We start from the raw sequence: 14967 nt of genomic DNA, 5'->3' as shown, positions 1-14967 counted from the left end.
ATCTCATATCCTTTATAGAGAGCTAATTGATTCACACGGTCCAATAAGTGTAGGTTTAAATGCAGACAGTAATTAAAACATAAATTCACTTAGGACATGGGGTGATTATTATATACGACCCAAAACATAATTCATGCGAAAGTATTTTGTACTACACCCTCGATAACCACCTTACAGCGTGCGCATAGATAAACAAAACACCGTAAACATGCGCATAGATAAATATCAGTGGGGTGGATGTCTACAATACATGCATATGATCAAGTACCCAAAAGCACTGTTGATGCATAATTATGACGTATATTACTAAATATAAATTATCACTACGTAAATTATGACAAAGATCACATATCGGTAGAAGATGGAAGGAATTCAATTGGTTTACCGTATCTACACCCAATTAACGCTCGCATTTCGTTCTGACAGAGTTCATACCCAAAACAAAAAGGAGGAAAGGACTTAATGGTGAGCTATGGACAGTTTGGAATAACAGTGTGTGTGTGTGTGTGTGTGTGTGTGTGTGTGTGTGTGTGTGTGTGTGTGTGTGTGTGTGTGTGTGTGTGTGTGTGTGTGAATATTACACGGGAATAAACTGTATTCAAAAACAATTATATTCAAAACATGCTGCCTGGTTAAATTTGTCATACATTCATTGCTAGTCCGCAGTCCAATTGTTTATACTTTACCAGTCACATGGCCCGGTTTTTCATTGGTCGCGATAGCATTCCTGTTGACAAATCATGCTTTCGTCAGTAACGAACATCGGCTATTTCCGTATCAACTAGTATCTGTTTACGATACTCGAAAGATTGTTGGGTAAGTTTTACAAAGGTTATAATTTTCAGTTTTAGAACACTTGAATATTCTGTACACTGTATACTTGTAAAATAGTTAACGCTTTGTGGAAAGGCACTCACTAAAATACTGCTAAGATCGATTCAGAGGTGGGACCGTACGCGTTTCAGCAGGTTTACAAGTAGTGTTCTAGAGGCCGAGTGTTCGCGAATGATTAGATTGGTGCCGTCGTGTTCTATCATGTCACATTCATATCACATGTAGCGCAAAAACCAATCTAACGAGAGACGTGTCGTCCCGAAAATAGTTAAAAAAAGGGATGGTTCAAACTTGATAACTTGGGGGGGGGGGGGGGGGAGGATACAATAATAAAAAAATCTATAAATATTGTCAAAGTGAAACAGCCCTAACATGTAAAATGGGTTTGAGGGGCGCATAGATAAAGTATTTAGTACAAAATCTGAGATTTTTTTACCCTCCTCCCCCCATTTACACCACATGCATACATACGGGTTGGGGTGGGAGGGTGTTAGATAGGCCTACATCGCTCTTTCAGTGAAAAATACATTGAATACAGTTATTAAGAGCGTGTTGTAGGCCTATGTACTCTCGGCGAACCACCTCAACCCCGTGCCTTCTTCGTACACAATGCCCTAACGCCCCTCACCCTTTTGGGGTGTAGGGCCTACGTACTTTATGGATGGTTCCTGAGATAAATTGTTGTTGTCATAATTATATTTCATATTTCGTGCATACATGTTTGTGTTATTTGGGGTATGTGGGTCCATTTGAAAAAACAAAACAAAATAAATGGAAAAACAAAACAAAAACCAAAAAAACAACAAAAACCAACAACACCGGATACATTTAAATAATTTGACTAATAAATAATTACATAAAAATAATACTGAAAAAAATAAATAAATTAATATATATATATATATGGAAGTCACTATATATATATATATATATATTTTTTTTTTTTTTTTTTTTTTTTTTTAAATAAATAAATATATTTTATAGTGACTTCCATCCCAATCCCCACGTGATAAAAAAAAAAATCCAGAAAACAATCTGCTCAGAAATAAATAAAGTAGTAAATTCCATAGTATGTAAAAAAAAAAGCGTACCCTGTGGGAAGGACTATAAATTAATAGTGGCTGGAAATGTCGAATGAACCACACGATACTTAATAATTTACAACGGTCTGTTTTCTAATTGGCCTAAAATCCATTCGAATATATATAATAAGAAGACATCTTCTCTTTTTTTTTAGACCTACCTGTGTTGTTGGTCAACGATGAATATATCCCTTATAACTGGCTACGTACATCATGTTAGCGACTAGTATTTTTGTGTTCACATTACTGGAATAGTCTAAATTTATTATTGACAGTTGTAATATATATTCACTACTTACAAGTACAATGTCTTGCTTAAATTTTCAAACTTGACAAATCCAATGTATATAGTCTTCCGGATGGTTATAGCGGCTCGGGGTCAGTAACACTGGGGACGAATAAATGACATTCTTCACAGGTGTTTCCATGTAATTAATAATTCCATTTGTCGTCTGCTTAACGAACGCACGCACTGCCCAAGGTCGCTCCCGGCGTGGATAACGAAGGGTGATCAATACGTATCCCAGTAGATATATGATTAATTGACCGGACGGATCCGAACGTTCAGCGAGTCATTTATCAGTCTTTAAGCGCCAGGCTCGAGAAACGGGAAGTAGATCATTACGGATAATGAAGCAGATTCATTTTTATATGGGAAAACAATTAATCACAATAACACATTGCATATAGAAGCCTTTGAGATTATCACGTAACGCTGTTTCAAACAAAATTAAGACTACTTGTAATGTCCAATTGTGGGATCTAGCTCAGTCGGTAGAACGCTCGACGTAGGTTGATTTGATTGATTTCAACTTATTTTCGTGCTTATATCCAATTAAGGTTCAAGCACGCTGTCCTGGGCACACATCTCAGCTATCTGGGATGTATGTCCAGGACAGTGGGTTAGTTGTTAGTTGGTTAGTGGTTAGTGAGAGAGAAGAGGGTGTAGTGGCCTTACACCTACCCACTGAGCCCTTAAGAACTCGCTCTGGGTTGGAGCCGGTACCGGGCTGCGAACCCTGTACCTACCAGCCTGTAGTCCGATGGCTTAACCACTGCGCCACCGAGGCCGGTTCGACGTAGGTGCTTACTTTATATGATCGAACCATCTCAGTGGACCCATTCTCTGATTGTTCGCCCCCCCCCCCCCCCGTCTTAACCACTGCCCCACGGCTGGTATCACAAAAGTTGTGGTATGTGTTGTTCGGTCTGTGGAAAAGTGCATATAGAAAATAATTTGCTGCTCTCCCGTAAAATGTAGAAAACTAGATGTCCTGAAATGCAATTTTCTATATTCTACAAGTAAAATTCATCTCTGCCTTAAGATTTACTACCAATATTTTTGATTCACAATTATTGGGGCGGGGGGGGGGGGGGGGGGGCGGGCGTGTATATGTCGAATTTACCACGTTTGACATCCAATAGCCGATATTTAATAAATCAGTGTGCTCTAGTGGTGTCGTTAAACAAAACAAAACAATATAGCTACCCGGCATAAGACATCAAATAATAGGAAATGAATATTGATTTTGTTTTACAACACCTTAACACATTATTAAACTATGGCTACTTGGTGTCTGACCTATTTCGGCATTTGGTCGCGAGAATGAGTCAACCCGCTTCCGCCATATAGGCTGATCCCGCCGAATAAGGGAGCTGTTATAAGTACGTTTCTTTTAGACAAGGAGGTACATACCAAGATCTCCCATGTACAAAAGTTTCTTTTGTTTAACGAGACCACTAGAGCACATTGATTTATTAATCATCGGCTATTGGATGTCAAACATTTGGTCATTTTGACATGTAGTCTTTGAGAGGAAACCCGCTCCATTTTTTTTCTTTAGCAGAAAGGGATCTTTTATATGCACCATCCCACAGGCAGGGTAGCACACACCACGACCTTTGGTATCCTAGTCGTGGTGCACTGGCTGGAACGAGAAATACCATGTACAAGTGGTGGATCACTGATTAGGACGGGAAATAATCCCTCGTTTACCGAGGGCGTCCCGCCCTAGGCGAGCGCACTACCACTGAACTACATATCGCCCCTCCCCCTATCCGACACATCGCAGATACAATAATAACGCATCATACATTTATATATACATGTACCTGTATCCAACGTAAAGTGTCCACTGTCAGTATTCTCTGCACTAATGTCGATGAACTGGACAAAATGACGACGAAGTCTAACTAGACATTATATTGGACGTGTCGAAATTGCGTAACATGTCGCTTGTGTGTCATAACGCATGGAACCTATTGCTATGACAAGAACATATCTGTAAGGGGATCTACCGGTTGTGAATTGATTTCTGACGCTTCAGATGGTAGACCTGTACTCGTAAATATAACCCAGTATGTGATCCAATACTAGTGTGTCAAGTACCCTTGGTGGTGGTGGTGGTGGTGGGGGGGGGGGGGGGGCATGGCACTAGTAAAACTAAACACCACAGAGGCCTGTTTTCTTACACACCCGTTGATTGAGAACACCAAGCGTTATTTTTGGTTACACATGGTTATTAACACATGTACGTGTGTTGACAATTTCAAGACAAACAACTGGCTGCTCCTAGGTGATGAGTAGGTCACCAATGCCTTACATCCAATGAAAAACTACACGATGGAAATCGATTAGACTGTGACGTATAGTTAACCTGACATTCATGTGTCTGTGACGCGTTAGTCAGCTACAAGTGCAAAGGCTGTAAATAACCTTTAGTCGAAAAAGATGTTAAAATTTGCTTAAAGGGACATTCCTGAGTTTGCTGCAATTTTTAAGATGTTATCGACTAACAGAGACTTTTTAACGATTGTAATTTCATATTAAATATATTTTTCTGCATAAAATATTAGTGGCTGTATATTAAACGTGTTTCTGATCATTTAAATATTTGTACTAGGTTACATTTTATTTTGTTTCCTAAGATATTTTTTTTTATTTGAAGACAAAATCCAGTTTGGGCTTCTTACAAATATTAAGACGACCAGAAACACATTGAACATACTAATATTCTAAACAATAAAATATATTTAATATGCAAATTTAATCGTAGAAATATTTTATTAGTCGGAAAAATCTTACAATGCAGCAAACTCGGGAATGTCCCTTTAGAACCTGGTTATTGAAGATATGTATGAAATGGAATAATACATCCGCAGGGGCGTAGGCTGGGGGGGGGGGGGGGGGGGGGGGGGGTTGGGGAGGGGAAGCAAAAGCAAATGGGCCGCTTTCAGTACTAAAACATACAGGTTTATAAATATGGAGTTTCGGGTGGTGCAAAAACAAAATAGAAAAAGGTCCACGTGGTTCATATTCGACCCCCCCCCCCCCACCCCCCAGGTCCAGATCACGCTACGCCCCTGATCCGTGTCCATATATAACATTTCACTCACAACTCGTGCTAAATTACATATGCGAGCGTGATATCACATGCTAGCTGAAGCTCCACATGGTCACACACATCTGCGTAAACAAAATACTAGTGATAGTGGTGTATTAATATTAGGAGAGCGGCGCAATGGGAAAACGTGCCTTCAAATTACGCCTGTTTTTATTTGTTAAATTGTCAGTATATTATGTGCTGATGATCCGGGTGTGCATTTGTTTCAACGCATAAAAGCTCATATTTGACCTGATTATCCCTTTAATGCCCCCGAAAGTCATACGGCTATAATATTGGAGCTCATTTGAAAGGTTTTTTTTTTTTAATTTTTTTATCATAGATTACACTTTTAGCACGTTTAACACTCTTATAATGCCAGACATTGAATGAAAATTCACTAGCGAAATCGTTAGGTCCGAAAGTATCCTGTCGGTTTGGGTTATTAGTCCCCAACCGGACGGAACTGTAGGCTTCGTCTCCTTCCGTCTGTCTGTCTGTCTGTCTGTCTGTGTGACCGTCTGTCCCACATATAGTTTTTCGGACTCTTTTTTTTTTCCCCACAATGCCTCAATAATTATGTTGAGCTGAAATATTGTGTATAGCTTCATCGTGTACTGTTACAGATCAGGTTTGATGTTCGTGGGGATTTAGATTAGAATAGAATAGATGTTTAATGACACCCTTCGTGACAATTTACGAACTTGGGCGATGCGAAATTCAGTTTTCACGACGTTCGTTTCGCAATGCCTCAATATATTGAGCTGAAATCTTGTTTGTAGCTTTATTATGTACTCTTACATTTCATCTCATTTCATTTCAACGTATTTTCGTGCTTATATCCAATTAAGGTTCAAGCACGCTGTCCTAGACACATGTCTCAGCTATCTGGACTGTCTGTTCAAGGCAGTGGTTTAGTTGTTTATTGTTTGTGGTTAGTGAGAAGAGGGTGTAGTGGCCTTACAGTTATCCATCGAGTCGTCAAAACTCGCTCTGGGTGGGAGCCGGTACCGGGCTGCGAACCCTGTACCTACCAACCTTATGTCCGATGGCTTAACCACGACACCATAGAGGCCGGTGTATTCTTACGAATCAGGTTTGACCCTCATGGCGATTTACCACCTTTTTTGGTTTAGAGTTATGGCCCCAGATCTTAGCAGATACGAAAATGTGATGGGCGCTGTAGGGAACATATTATATTGCTATAGCCGTACTCGCAGAATGTTTGTTAGTTTTCTAAATTTTCCTTGTCATTTAACCGATTTTTAAAATTAAAAATATAAAATAGTAGTCACGCATTTTTCTTTTTTTAAATCACTGAATATTGGATTAAGTTAGATAATGCATTTGTTCGTAAATTCTCCACTTAATATCTAATGGACATCCTATGGGGCGTGGTGCAATCTTGTCTCCACTTGCACATACCTATTGGTATTATTGTAAGCCTCACTCGGTTGAAGTGAAATTAAAAGCCAACATTTTTCAAGAACAACGCTTTAGCCCACATGGTCACACATCTGCGTAAACTAAATACTAGTGATAGTATTGTATTCATACTAGTAGAGCAGCGCAATAGGAACAAGTGCCTTCCTATGGGGTCCTACAGAATTTATGCTGTTGACTTCAAATCATACAGGAAAAACCTAAACTACATAAAATAAAACACTGCTTACATTCTATTCACATTGGTACATAAAACAAACTTTTTTTTTTCGAACACGTAACGTATATATACTTTACATAACATTACGCTGAACCCACAGCTGAATCTAGGAGTGATAACTTAAATAATTTTAGATATCAATATAACAACTTTGCAGTTAATTAAATTTCAGTTTTCACTTAAATATATTTGTATGTGTCACTACTCTGACGATCGAGATGAATGGCAAAGGTGTGGTTACTTTGGCGGGGGGGGGGGGGGGGGGGGGGGGGGGGGGGGGGGGGGGGGGGGGGGGGGGGGGGATTTTTACTAGCATGTATTTCTACCTGTCGTGTGTGCGGGACGTAGCCCAGTGGTAAATCGCTCCCTTGATGCGCGGTCGGTTTGGAATCGATCCCCGTCGGTGAGCCCATTGGGCTATTTCTCGACCCAGCCACTGGACCACGACTGGTATATCAAAGGCCGTTGTATGTGCTATCCTGTCTGTGGGATGATGCATATAAAATATCCCTTCCTACTAAGTGAAAAATGTAGCGTGTTTCCTCTCTAAGACTATATGTCAGAATTATCAAATGTTTAACATCTAACAGCCGATGGTTAATAAATCAATGTGCTCTAGTGGTGTCGTTAAAGAAAACAAACTTCTCTTCTACCGTCATGTGTCAATGTGTTCATTCAAGCGTAACCTATCATTAACTTCATTAACTGACTCATCACCGACCTGCCCAAAATAGTAACACAGCTGACCAGTCCATAAACTGATAATACCATTAAGAATACGATGCAGCGAGTCGTAACATTTTAAATCAACAATTAAAGTGTAAAACCTGTAATAAAGGTGAACTATGTGTTTTATAAAAAGCTACCCCTGGTTACATTTTGAAAAATTTATTATAGCATACGTATACGTGGCTGTATTAGAAGGTTGGCAGTTTCAGGCTCTTTTTTTATCGAGTGGTCCTACTGAATATGGAATTATTTCGAAAGTACAGGGACTGTAACTTTTATATTTCACACCCATTATTATATGGATATTTGCCCATTAGGCTCAAAGGTCATACCTTGTTAAAATAGCGACAGATTCAAAATTGTAAGTAAGAAAGGTGTTTATATATATATTAAAAAATGTATCCATGGGCATGCATTTATATTATATATTATGTTTGTAAGTTTGAGCATGTAATAACCTATTTTTAAAGGCATCATTCTTTTCATTATTATACATGTTTATTCAAACACGAAAGTGTACCACCATCGCACATTTAAACTATTGAAAATGACGTTCAAAGCTGAATTAGCTAAATTTGCATAAATTATTAGGATGACTTTCTTTTGCATATTACCGCAGAGTAGATGCTGGTTTACCAGGACCAACAGGGGCGGATCTAGGGTTTTGTAAATGGCCAGGGGTCACAACATTGTAAAACGAGGACGTTTGAGTTTGCCGAAGGGGAATGATTCGAGCTACTCCAAAAAGTTAAATTTTGTTTTTTGTTTTAAGTCATTAAAAATGGTACTTCAACGCAATGTAGCATTATAATTTTTAAACATGTATTATGATGATGATGATGATGGCGATGACAACAATAATAATAAAGGTAATGCGTTTTGATAACATTCTTGATTGATGTTCGTTAATATTTTACTGAATAAAATTAAAATTAAAATTGTCAAATTAAATATTATTAAGAGAAATGAGTTCGTTCAAGTATGATTTTGAGCACGTATAAATAGATTGTTAACTGAACTTTTTAAAGTGATTTTGTACATGCATGCATATACATTATGTTTTCTTTTTTAAAATTCAGGAACTGGAGATTGAAATGGATTGCAACAGGAACATCTGCTCGAGAGACAGGACTATACGACTGCAATAATGTGTCCAACTACAAAGTGAATAATTACAGCATCCCTAGCCTGAGTTACATCTAATGGAAGTATACATATCGTGGAAGTGTAGGCCTTTTTGCCTAAAGACGTGACATCGACTGGGTAATTATTTAAACAGTGACTTGCTATGTCCACTGTGTTGCCATCAGACGTTACCTGACCTTCATCACATAACGGTGAACGTGAATTCCTGTAAATACATACTAGTATACCGATGTATCTGTTGTCCACCATGAAGAAACAGTCCTATGGAATCTTTGTTTATTTCTTTATATGTGTAGCCCTTCTGGCTTTACTTGTGTTTCAAGTTTACTTCTGCCGTTATAAGTACCAACTGAGAAACCCATACCTCCTTGAATCGATGTCCAAACAGTCTTCAATGCTGTATGGGAGTCTGGCCAAGAATGTTCTCAAGTCGAGTCTTGTAGCGGACAAACCTGTTGTTGTGGTTCATTACCTGTGGTGTCGCAAAGGACATTTCGAGTTCAAGCATTTTATAAGTATCTTAAGCATCTTCAAAACGATCCGTCCAGACAAGATCGTCTTCCACTACTCAGAGCTACCAGTTAAGGACGACCAAGGCTTCGTGACTTGGTTTGCCGATATTCAGCGAGATATCCCCTCTCTTGTCCTTAAATACGTCGCTAACAAACGCTTTTGTGGTCATAGATATTTTGAGTCGTCACATTTTGATCTCGGTGACTATCACAACCCCACTGGAATATTCATATCTGACGATATTGCAGTGAGTGGGTTTACGAGAGAATCGTATTACGGGTATCAGAATCGTGATAAATGTTTTGGCAATTCTTCAAGCCACGAAGGATATACGTGTTATCCAAATGATTTGAAAATGGTGTTTCTTTTTCCAGCATCCGAACCAGCTGTAGTGTCAGAATCGAGCAGAACTCTTGTTATAAACTGTCCGACTATTCGTGACTACAACATCCAGTCTGGCAGTCAGAGTCTCGAGTGTGTTCAGGTTACAGATCGGATATTTCCGCGAGACATATGGCGGCCAAATGATCGGTTCTCTTCCTTTGCTAGATTGCTGGTGTATGGCTCCGAGGAGCCAGTTGTTCCCAAACCAAGCGACACTAACCGCATTCCGCTGCATGCACATATTCTTCACTTTGAGAAAGGTGGCACGATTGGATACACGGCCTACGCCAGTATTCTGAGTTCTATCCACGTGGCAGGGATGAAACACGTCTTTCTGCACGCAGACGAGGAGCCCACAGGATCCACATGGGAGGACCTGCAGCGATACAACGTCACGTTCGTCCCCGTCCGCTTCCTGGACGAGTGGCACTCTGAGCACGCGGACCTCATGTACGGGCTGTATATCCTGATGCACTACGGAGGCGTTCTCTTCAGGTCCAATACCGTGTGGAGAAAACCCATACCTCCACTACTGCTATCATTCAGCACCTTGACTACTCTCAGAAGGTCCGTCTATCGCATCATCAACCCGTCCACGGATCTCAATTTATTAATGTCACGGAAACATGCTCCCTACATCCAGACACTGCTGGCGGAGTTGCGGCAAACCCCTGCGAAACACAGACGATACAAAATAGAGGACATAGCATATCGCATGTATCAGACTGTCCCAGCATCTGTTGACGTGGAACCAAATCTAATCCAGCACGCCAAGTGCAAGGAACTAGCGTGCCAGGCTACAGCCGAAGACGCCGGAGCCTCCGGGTCTTACGCTGTGCTCATGGACTGGGGCAAGGATGATGAATTGGTAACCAGAGACCAGGTAGATCATTCCAGAGGACCTGGAACAGACGTTGTGAAAAACATGCTTAATTTGAATAACCGTTCATAATATTTAAATGTCAGTAATATTATAGGCAGAGTTCCGCGATAGGTGACATACTTAAGTAATGCCTCAGCCAGACTACAGCGTAGCGCGGCGTGGCGTAGAGAAAGAAGGAAAGGACAGTAATTATGGTTATATGGCGTCAGACACAAGAAAAGGACCTCACGTAATGAGAGCGGAAATTCAACTGCAGCCACGCAATGAGCTACTCTTTCTCATTAGTAACAAGGGATCTTCATGGGCAGGATCCCACAGACTATAATAGTACATACTACAAATAGCCCTACGGGTAGCGTAAATACGCGGTACATTTTAATCATGTTTAGATTCAAGTTCTAGTATGTTGACTGCAGATCATGCTCATAAAACGTTGACGTCCTAACTGAAGACATTAAGACATCAATAAAGTGTACATTAGCTGTCAAATTGCGTGCTGCTGGCTTACACTATGCTGCGCCACGCCTACGCTATAGTCTGCATCCGGCATAAGACTTACACGGATTACGTGACTTGAGTTACTCACTGACTGAACTGTGTACGTTCCACTGAAGCTAACATACACAGGCCTCTAAGGACTGAAAAGTTGTATAACCGATTTAAGCCAATTTTAAGGGTTGCGACAAATAAATTCATTTGACACAATTTTTTTTTTTGCTTAACCCATTATATCTAATTAAACAATATTCTAAATTTAAAGTGCGAACGAAAAATAATATAACGGGAAATATATAGCAATTTTCAGATGCTACATTTTATACAACAAGCAGTAGCTAAAATGACTGAAGTCCTCCCCCCCCCCCCCCCCCCCCATCCCACCCAGACTTTCGTGCGACTCCGCCTTGGTGTAGCGTTGATAAATCTGCTGAACTATAGGTAGATGTCTTAAGTAGTAAAGATGCTAGATTCAGGTTGTAAGTAAACATGTACATATGTGTATGCTTATCATAAAGTTCTCTCTCTCTCTCTCTCTCTCTCTCTCTCTCTCTCTCTCTCTCTCTCTCTCTCTCTCTCTCTCTCTCTCTCTCTCTCTCTCTACGTACGTGCGTCTGCCTGTCTGTCTTTCATATCACATCTTGCCTTTTTCTTTGATAACAATTTGATGTATGCTATAAGCATAACGTTTTATTACATATCAATTGTTTTTAAATATTACGTGTTTTATTGTTTGTCACCTATAATTAATACATAAAACGTGTTCTCGTCAAAAATTAAACGAGCCCCCATCATAGTCCATTCCTTGACGTGGTGAGGAGGCTTGTATTTCTCAGTGACCCAGAGAGCTATGCCAGCAGAAGCTTTGGCTTCTGTTAGGGACACCCAAGCTGGACTGGTCAATGGGTAGAGGCTTGACTGATATGGACTAAGGGTGAGGTAACCCTAACAGAAACCTCGAGTGCTGAAGTCAGAAGTACTGGGCCGCACGGCGCACTGTAATAGGCCACAATACCATGCATCAACAGCTATCATGACTACATACTAAACGAGTTTACCTGCCATACCATTTTTATGAAATGAGTGAACATGTTTGGTATCTAACGAGTTTCATAAAAATGGTATGACAGGGAAGCTAGTTCAGTATTTTATTTTATTACAAACCAACTGGAAACAAGCCGCAACGCAGATGTAAGCAGATGCCGGGACCTACTACTATACACGTTAGTTTCCTGCGAATTGTGTCAGCAAGTGATCTACGTCACGCTAATATTACACTAGTTGGATATTGAGTGATTATTATGTAATGAGCAATATCTTACACAGGTGTGTAATAAATAGTATGCATTGCTGCTAATCAGACGGAATAGCGACTGTGTTGCAAGTGGCTTTTTTCTGTAATTGTTGGATTATCTTGACCTAAATGTAATAATTACAATATTGTGTGTTATGTTAACTCGCGGTGCTAAACAATTCTGTCGTCTTTATGCATTAATTACCAGCAAAACATTAACCCTTAGTATTATTTTATTAATGGCTGGCATTTTACTTGGTCTGAGAAGGTGAGATGTAAAGGAATCACCGCTTGAAAGGTTCGTGCATCTCTGGTCGTTTTACCGGCCTCGGTGGCGTCATGGTTAGGCCATCGGTCTACAGGCTGGTAGGTACTGGGTTCGGATCCCAGTCGAGGCATGGGATTTTTAATCCAGATACCGACTCCAAACCCTGAGTGAGTGCTCACCAAGGCTCAATGGGTAGGTGTAAACCACTTGCACCGACCAGTGATCCATAACTGGTTCAACAAAGGCCATGGTTTGTGCTATCCTGCCTGTGGGAAGCGCAAATTAAAGATCCCTTGCTGCTAATCAGAAAGAGTAACCCATGTAGTGGCGACAGCGGGTTTCCTCTCAAAATCTGTGTGGTCCTTAACCATATATCTGACACCATATAACCGTAAATAAAATGTGTTGAGTGCGTCGTTAAATAAAACAATTCTTTCTTTCTTTCTCTGGTCGTTTTGGTAGAATAAGTGAAGACAACTCGTAAATGTGTTTAATGAACCATTTGGTTAACAGAGGTTATGTCGTGTTAGAATTTTATTTTAAATACAGGCCGATACAAATACCCTGTTGAACAGACAGATAACTGATTGACGGACGTACAAAATGTACACGCACGCACGCACAGTATATCAATATATATAAAATGAAGTGCCCTTATTACTCTATTTTAGGTTCATAAACGTCGAGGTTGATATACATGTAGGTTGAAAAGAACGAAATGTTTTTATTTGACGCTTTCATACATTGTAATTAGTTATATGACTTCGAACATACGTTTAAGGAACACATAGATAGAGAGGAAACCCACTGTCACCATACCGTTGACCATTAGTTTCGATTAGCAGCATGGGATATTTTATATGCACCATTTCACAAACAGGACAGTACACACAACGCCCTTTGTTACATGTAGGTTGGCGTTTAATGTTCACTTTTTACTAAGTCATAATAAAATATGTTATTACAAGCTGGTCCAGTGTGCTATATGCACTTTCCCTCAGACAGGACAGCATATACCACGGCCTTTGAAATACTTGTGAAGAACTGGTTAGGACGTGGGTAAAATTATTTTTAAAACTATGAAGTTAGTCCACTGAGGGGGTTCGATCCTCCGACCCATGCACCTCGGATGCGTAAACAATCGAGGCGAATGATTAATTGCTCCCCTGGCATTGATTATGGAGAGATATTTAAGATATTACCATAATGATACCGTATACATTGACATGCTAAGGGAAGCTAAATATGACTCTCCTTGGACTATTCTTAGGAGAGTGATGGAGAGCGAGAGTGATAGCTCCTCTTACACGGCGAGGTCAGCGTAAAGCTTGATTCATACTTCACCGCCGACTTTTGTTGACTCGCCCAGTCTTGCTTCTATTCAAACCTAATCCTCATTTTCCAGTGAAGTCAGTGTGGTTTTAATACAGTTCATATTATATTTCGGTGCGCGTTCGTTCAATGCTTTTTTTTGTTTACAATGCATCGACGTAATAAAACAAAATTCCGTTTCGCGCGAGATCGGCAATCAATATATGAACTATGGAGATTCTTTTAAGTGTATGGAATTATGAACTAACGATATGTCATACCATCACTGAATGAGAATATCAGAAAACATCAATACACATTTGTATATTGCATTGGAACTTTATGTTTTTATGCTTTAAATTTCAAACACTACTTTCTGCTATACTGTAATCGAAGCACCAAAAAGCATCTTAAAAATACCCTGTCTGAGAATTTAGCAGGAATCTGTGCTGCCGTGAATAACTGATCATTATTCATATGTTATGTTATTCTAGATCATTTTCAGTTTGCACACTGAACACCTGCAGATGGGGGAAATTGCATGCATGGTCACTATTCAAGGGAGTTAAAACATGGTAATGTTTTCCTTTCAGCCAAAATGCAATTTTAATGACAGCATTTTCAAAAACAATTTCCATAAAACTGAAACAGCATTCATTGGAAATTGACAAAACATTTTTGCCTAATCTTAACTTTACTGTATAGTTAACCTTTAACCTTTAAAATAACCTTTAACCTTTAAAATAATTCAATAGATTTCTAATTTTTTTAATAGACATGGAGATGGACATCTTCAGAAACAACTATAAACAAAATTTCTTTTATTTAGAATTTACAATTTGTGTGAAATGAAGCTAAACACGAAAGCTTAATGGTGAGCTAAACAAAAGATGCCACTGTCAGAAAACAATGTCGACATTTATCTGGTTGGCTGTTTAAGTCTTAACACTAATTGGCTACTGTGTAAATTTATCATCACATG

The 14967-nt window shown here is 39.6% G+C and overlaps 1 protein-coding gene across 3 annotated transcripts in view; it reads left to right on the top strand.

Annotated features, from left to right (window-relative positions):
- Window positions 1-778: 778 nt before the first annotated feature.
- Window positions 779-14967, top strand: part of LOC121375070 — a 37606-nt gene continuing 23417 nt past the window's right edge. The window contains exons 1-2 of one of the 3 annotated variants that reach the window (XM_041502296.1): window positions 779-816; window positions 8771-10693. In XM_041502296.1, the coding sequence (XP_041358230.1) occupies window positions 9067-10686 (1620 nt within the window). In that variant the 5' untranslated portion in view covers window positions 779-816; window positions 8771-9066 and the 3' untranslated portion in view covers window positions 10687-10693. Of the gene's footprint in view, window positions 817-8139; window positions 8439-8770; window positions 11828-14967 lie in introns of those variants that run through there. The other 2 variants (XM_041502295.1, XM_041502297.1) reach the window with 2 other exon arrangements.

This window comes from Gigantopelta aegis, chromosome 6, assembly GCF_016097555.1.
Source record: "Gigantopelta aegis isolate Gae_Host chromosome 6, Gae_host_genome, whole genome shotgun sequence".
In the NCBI taxonomy this organism is placed as follows: Eukaryota; Metazoa; Mollusca; class Gastropoda; order Neomphalida; family Peltospiridae; genus Gigantopelta; species Gigantopelta aegis.
The sequence above is the reverse complement of the archived record's forward strand: the minus strand, read 5'-3'. Positions and strand labels throughout refer to the sequence as shown.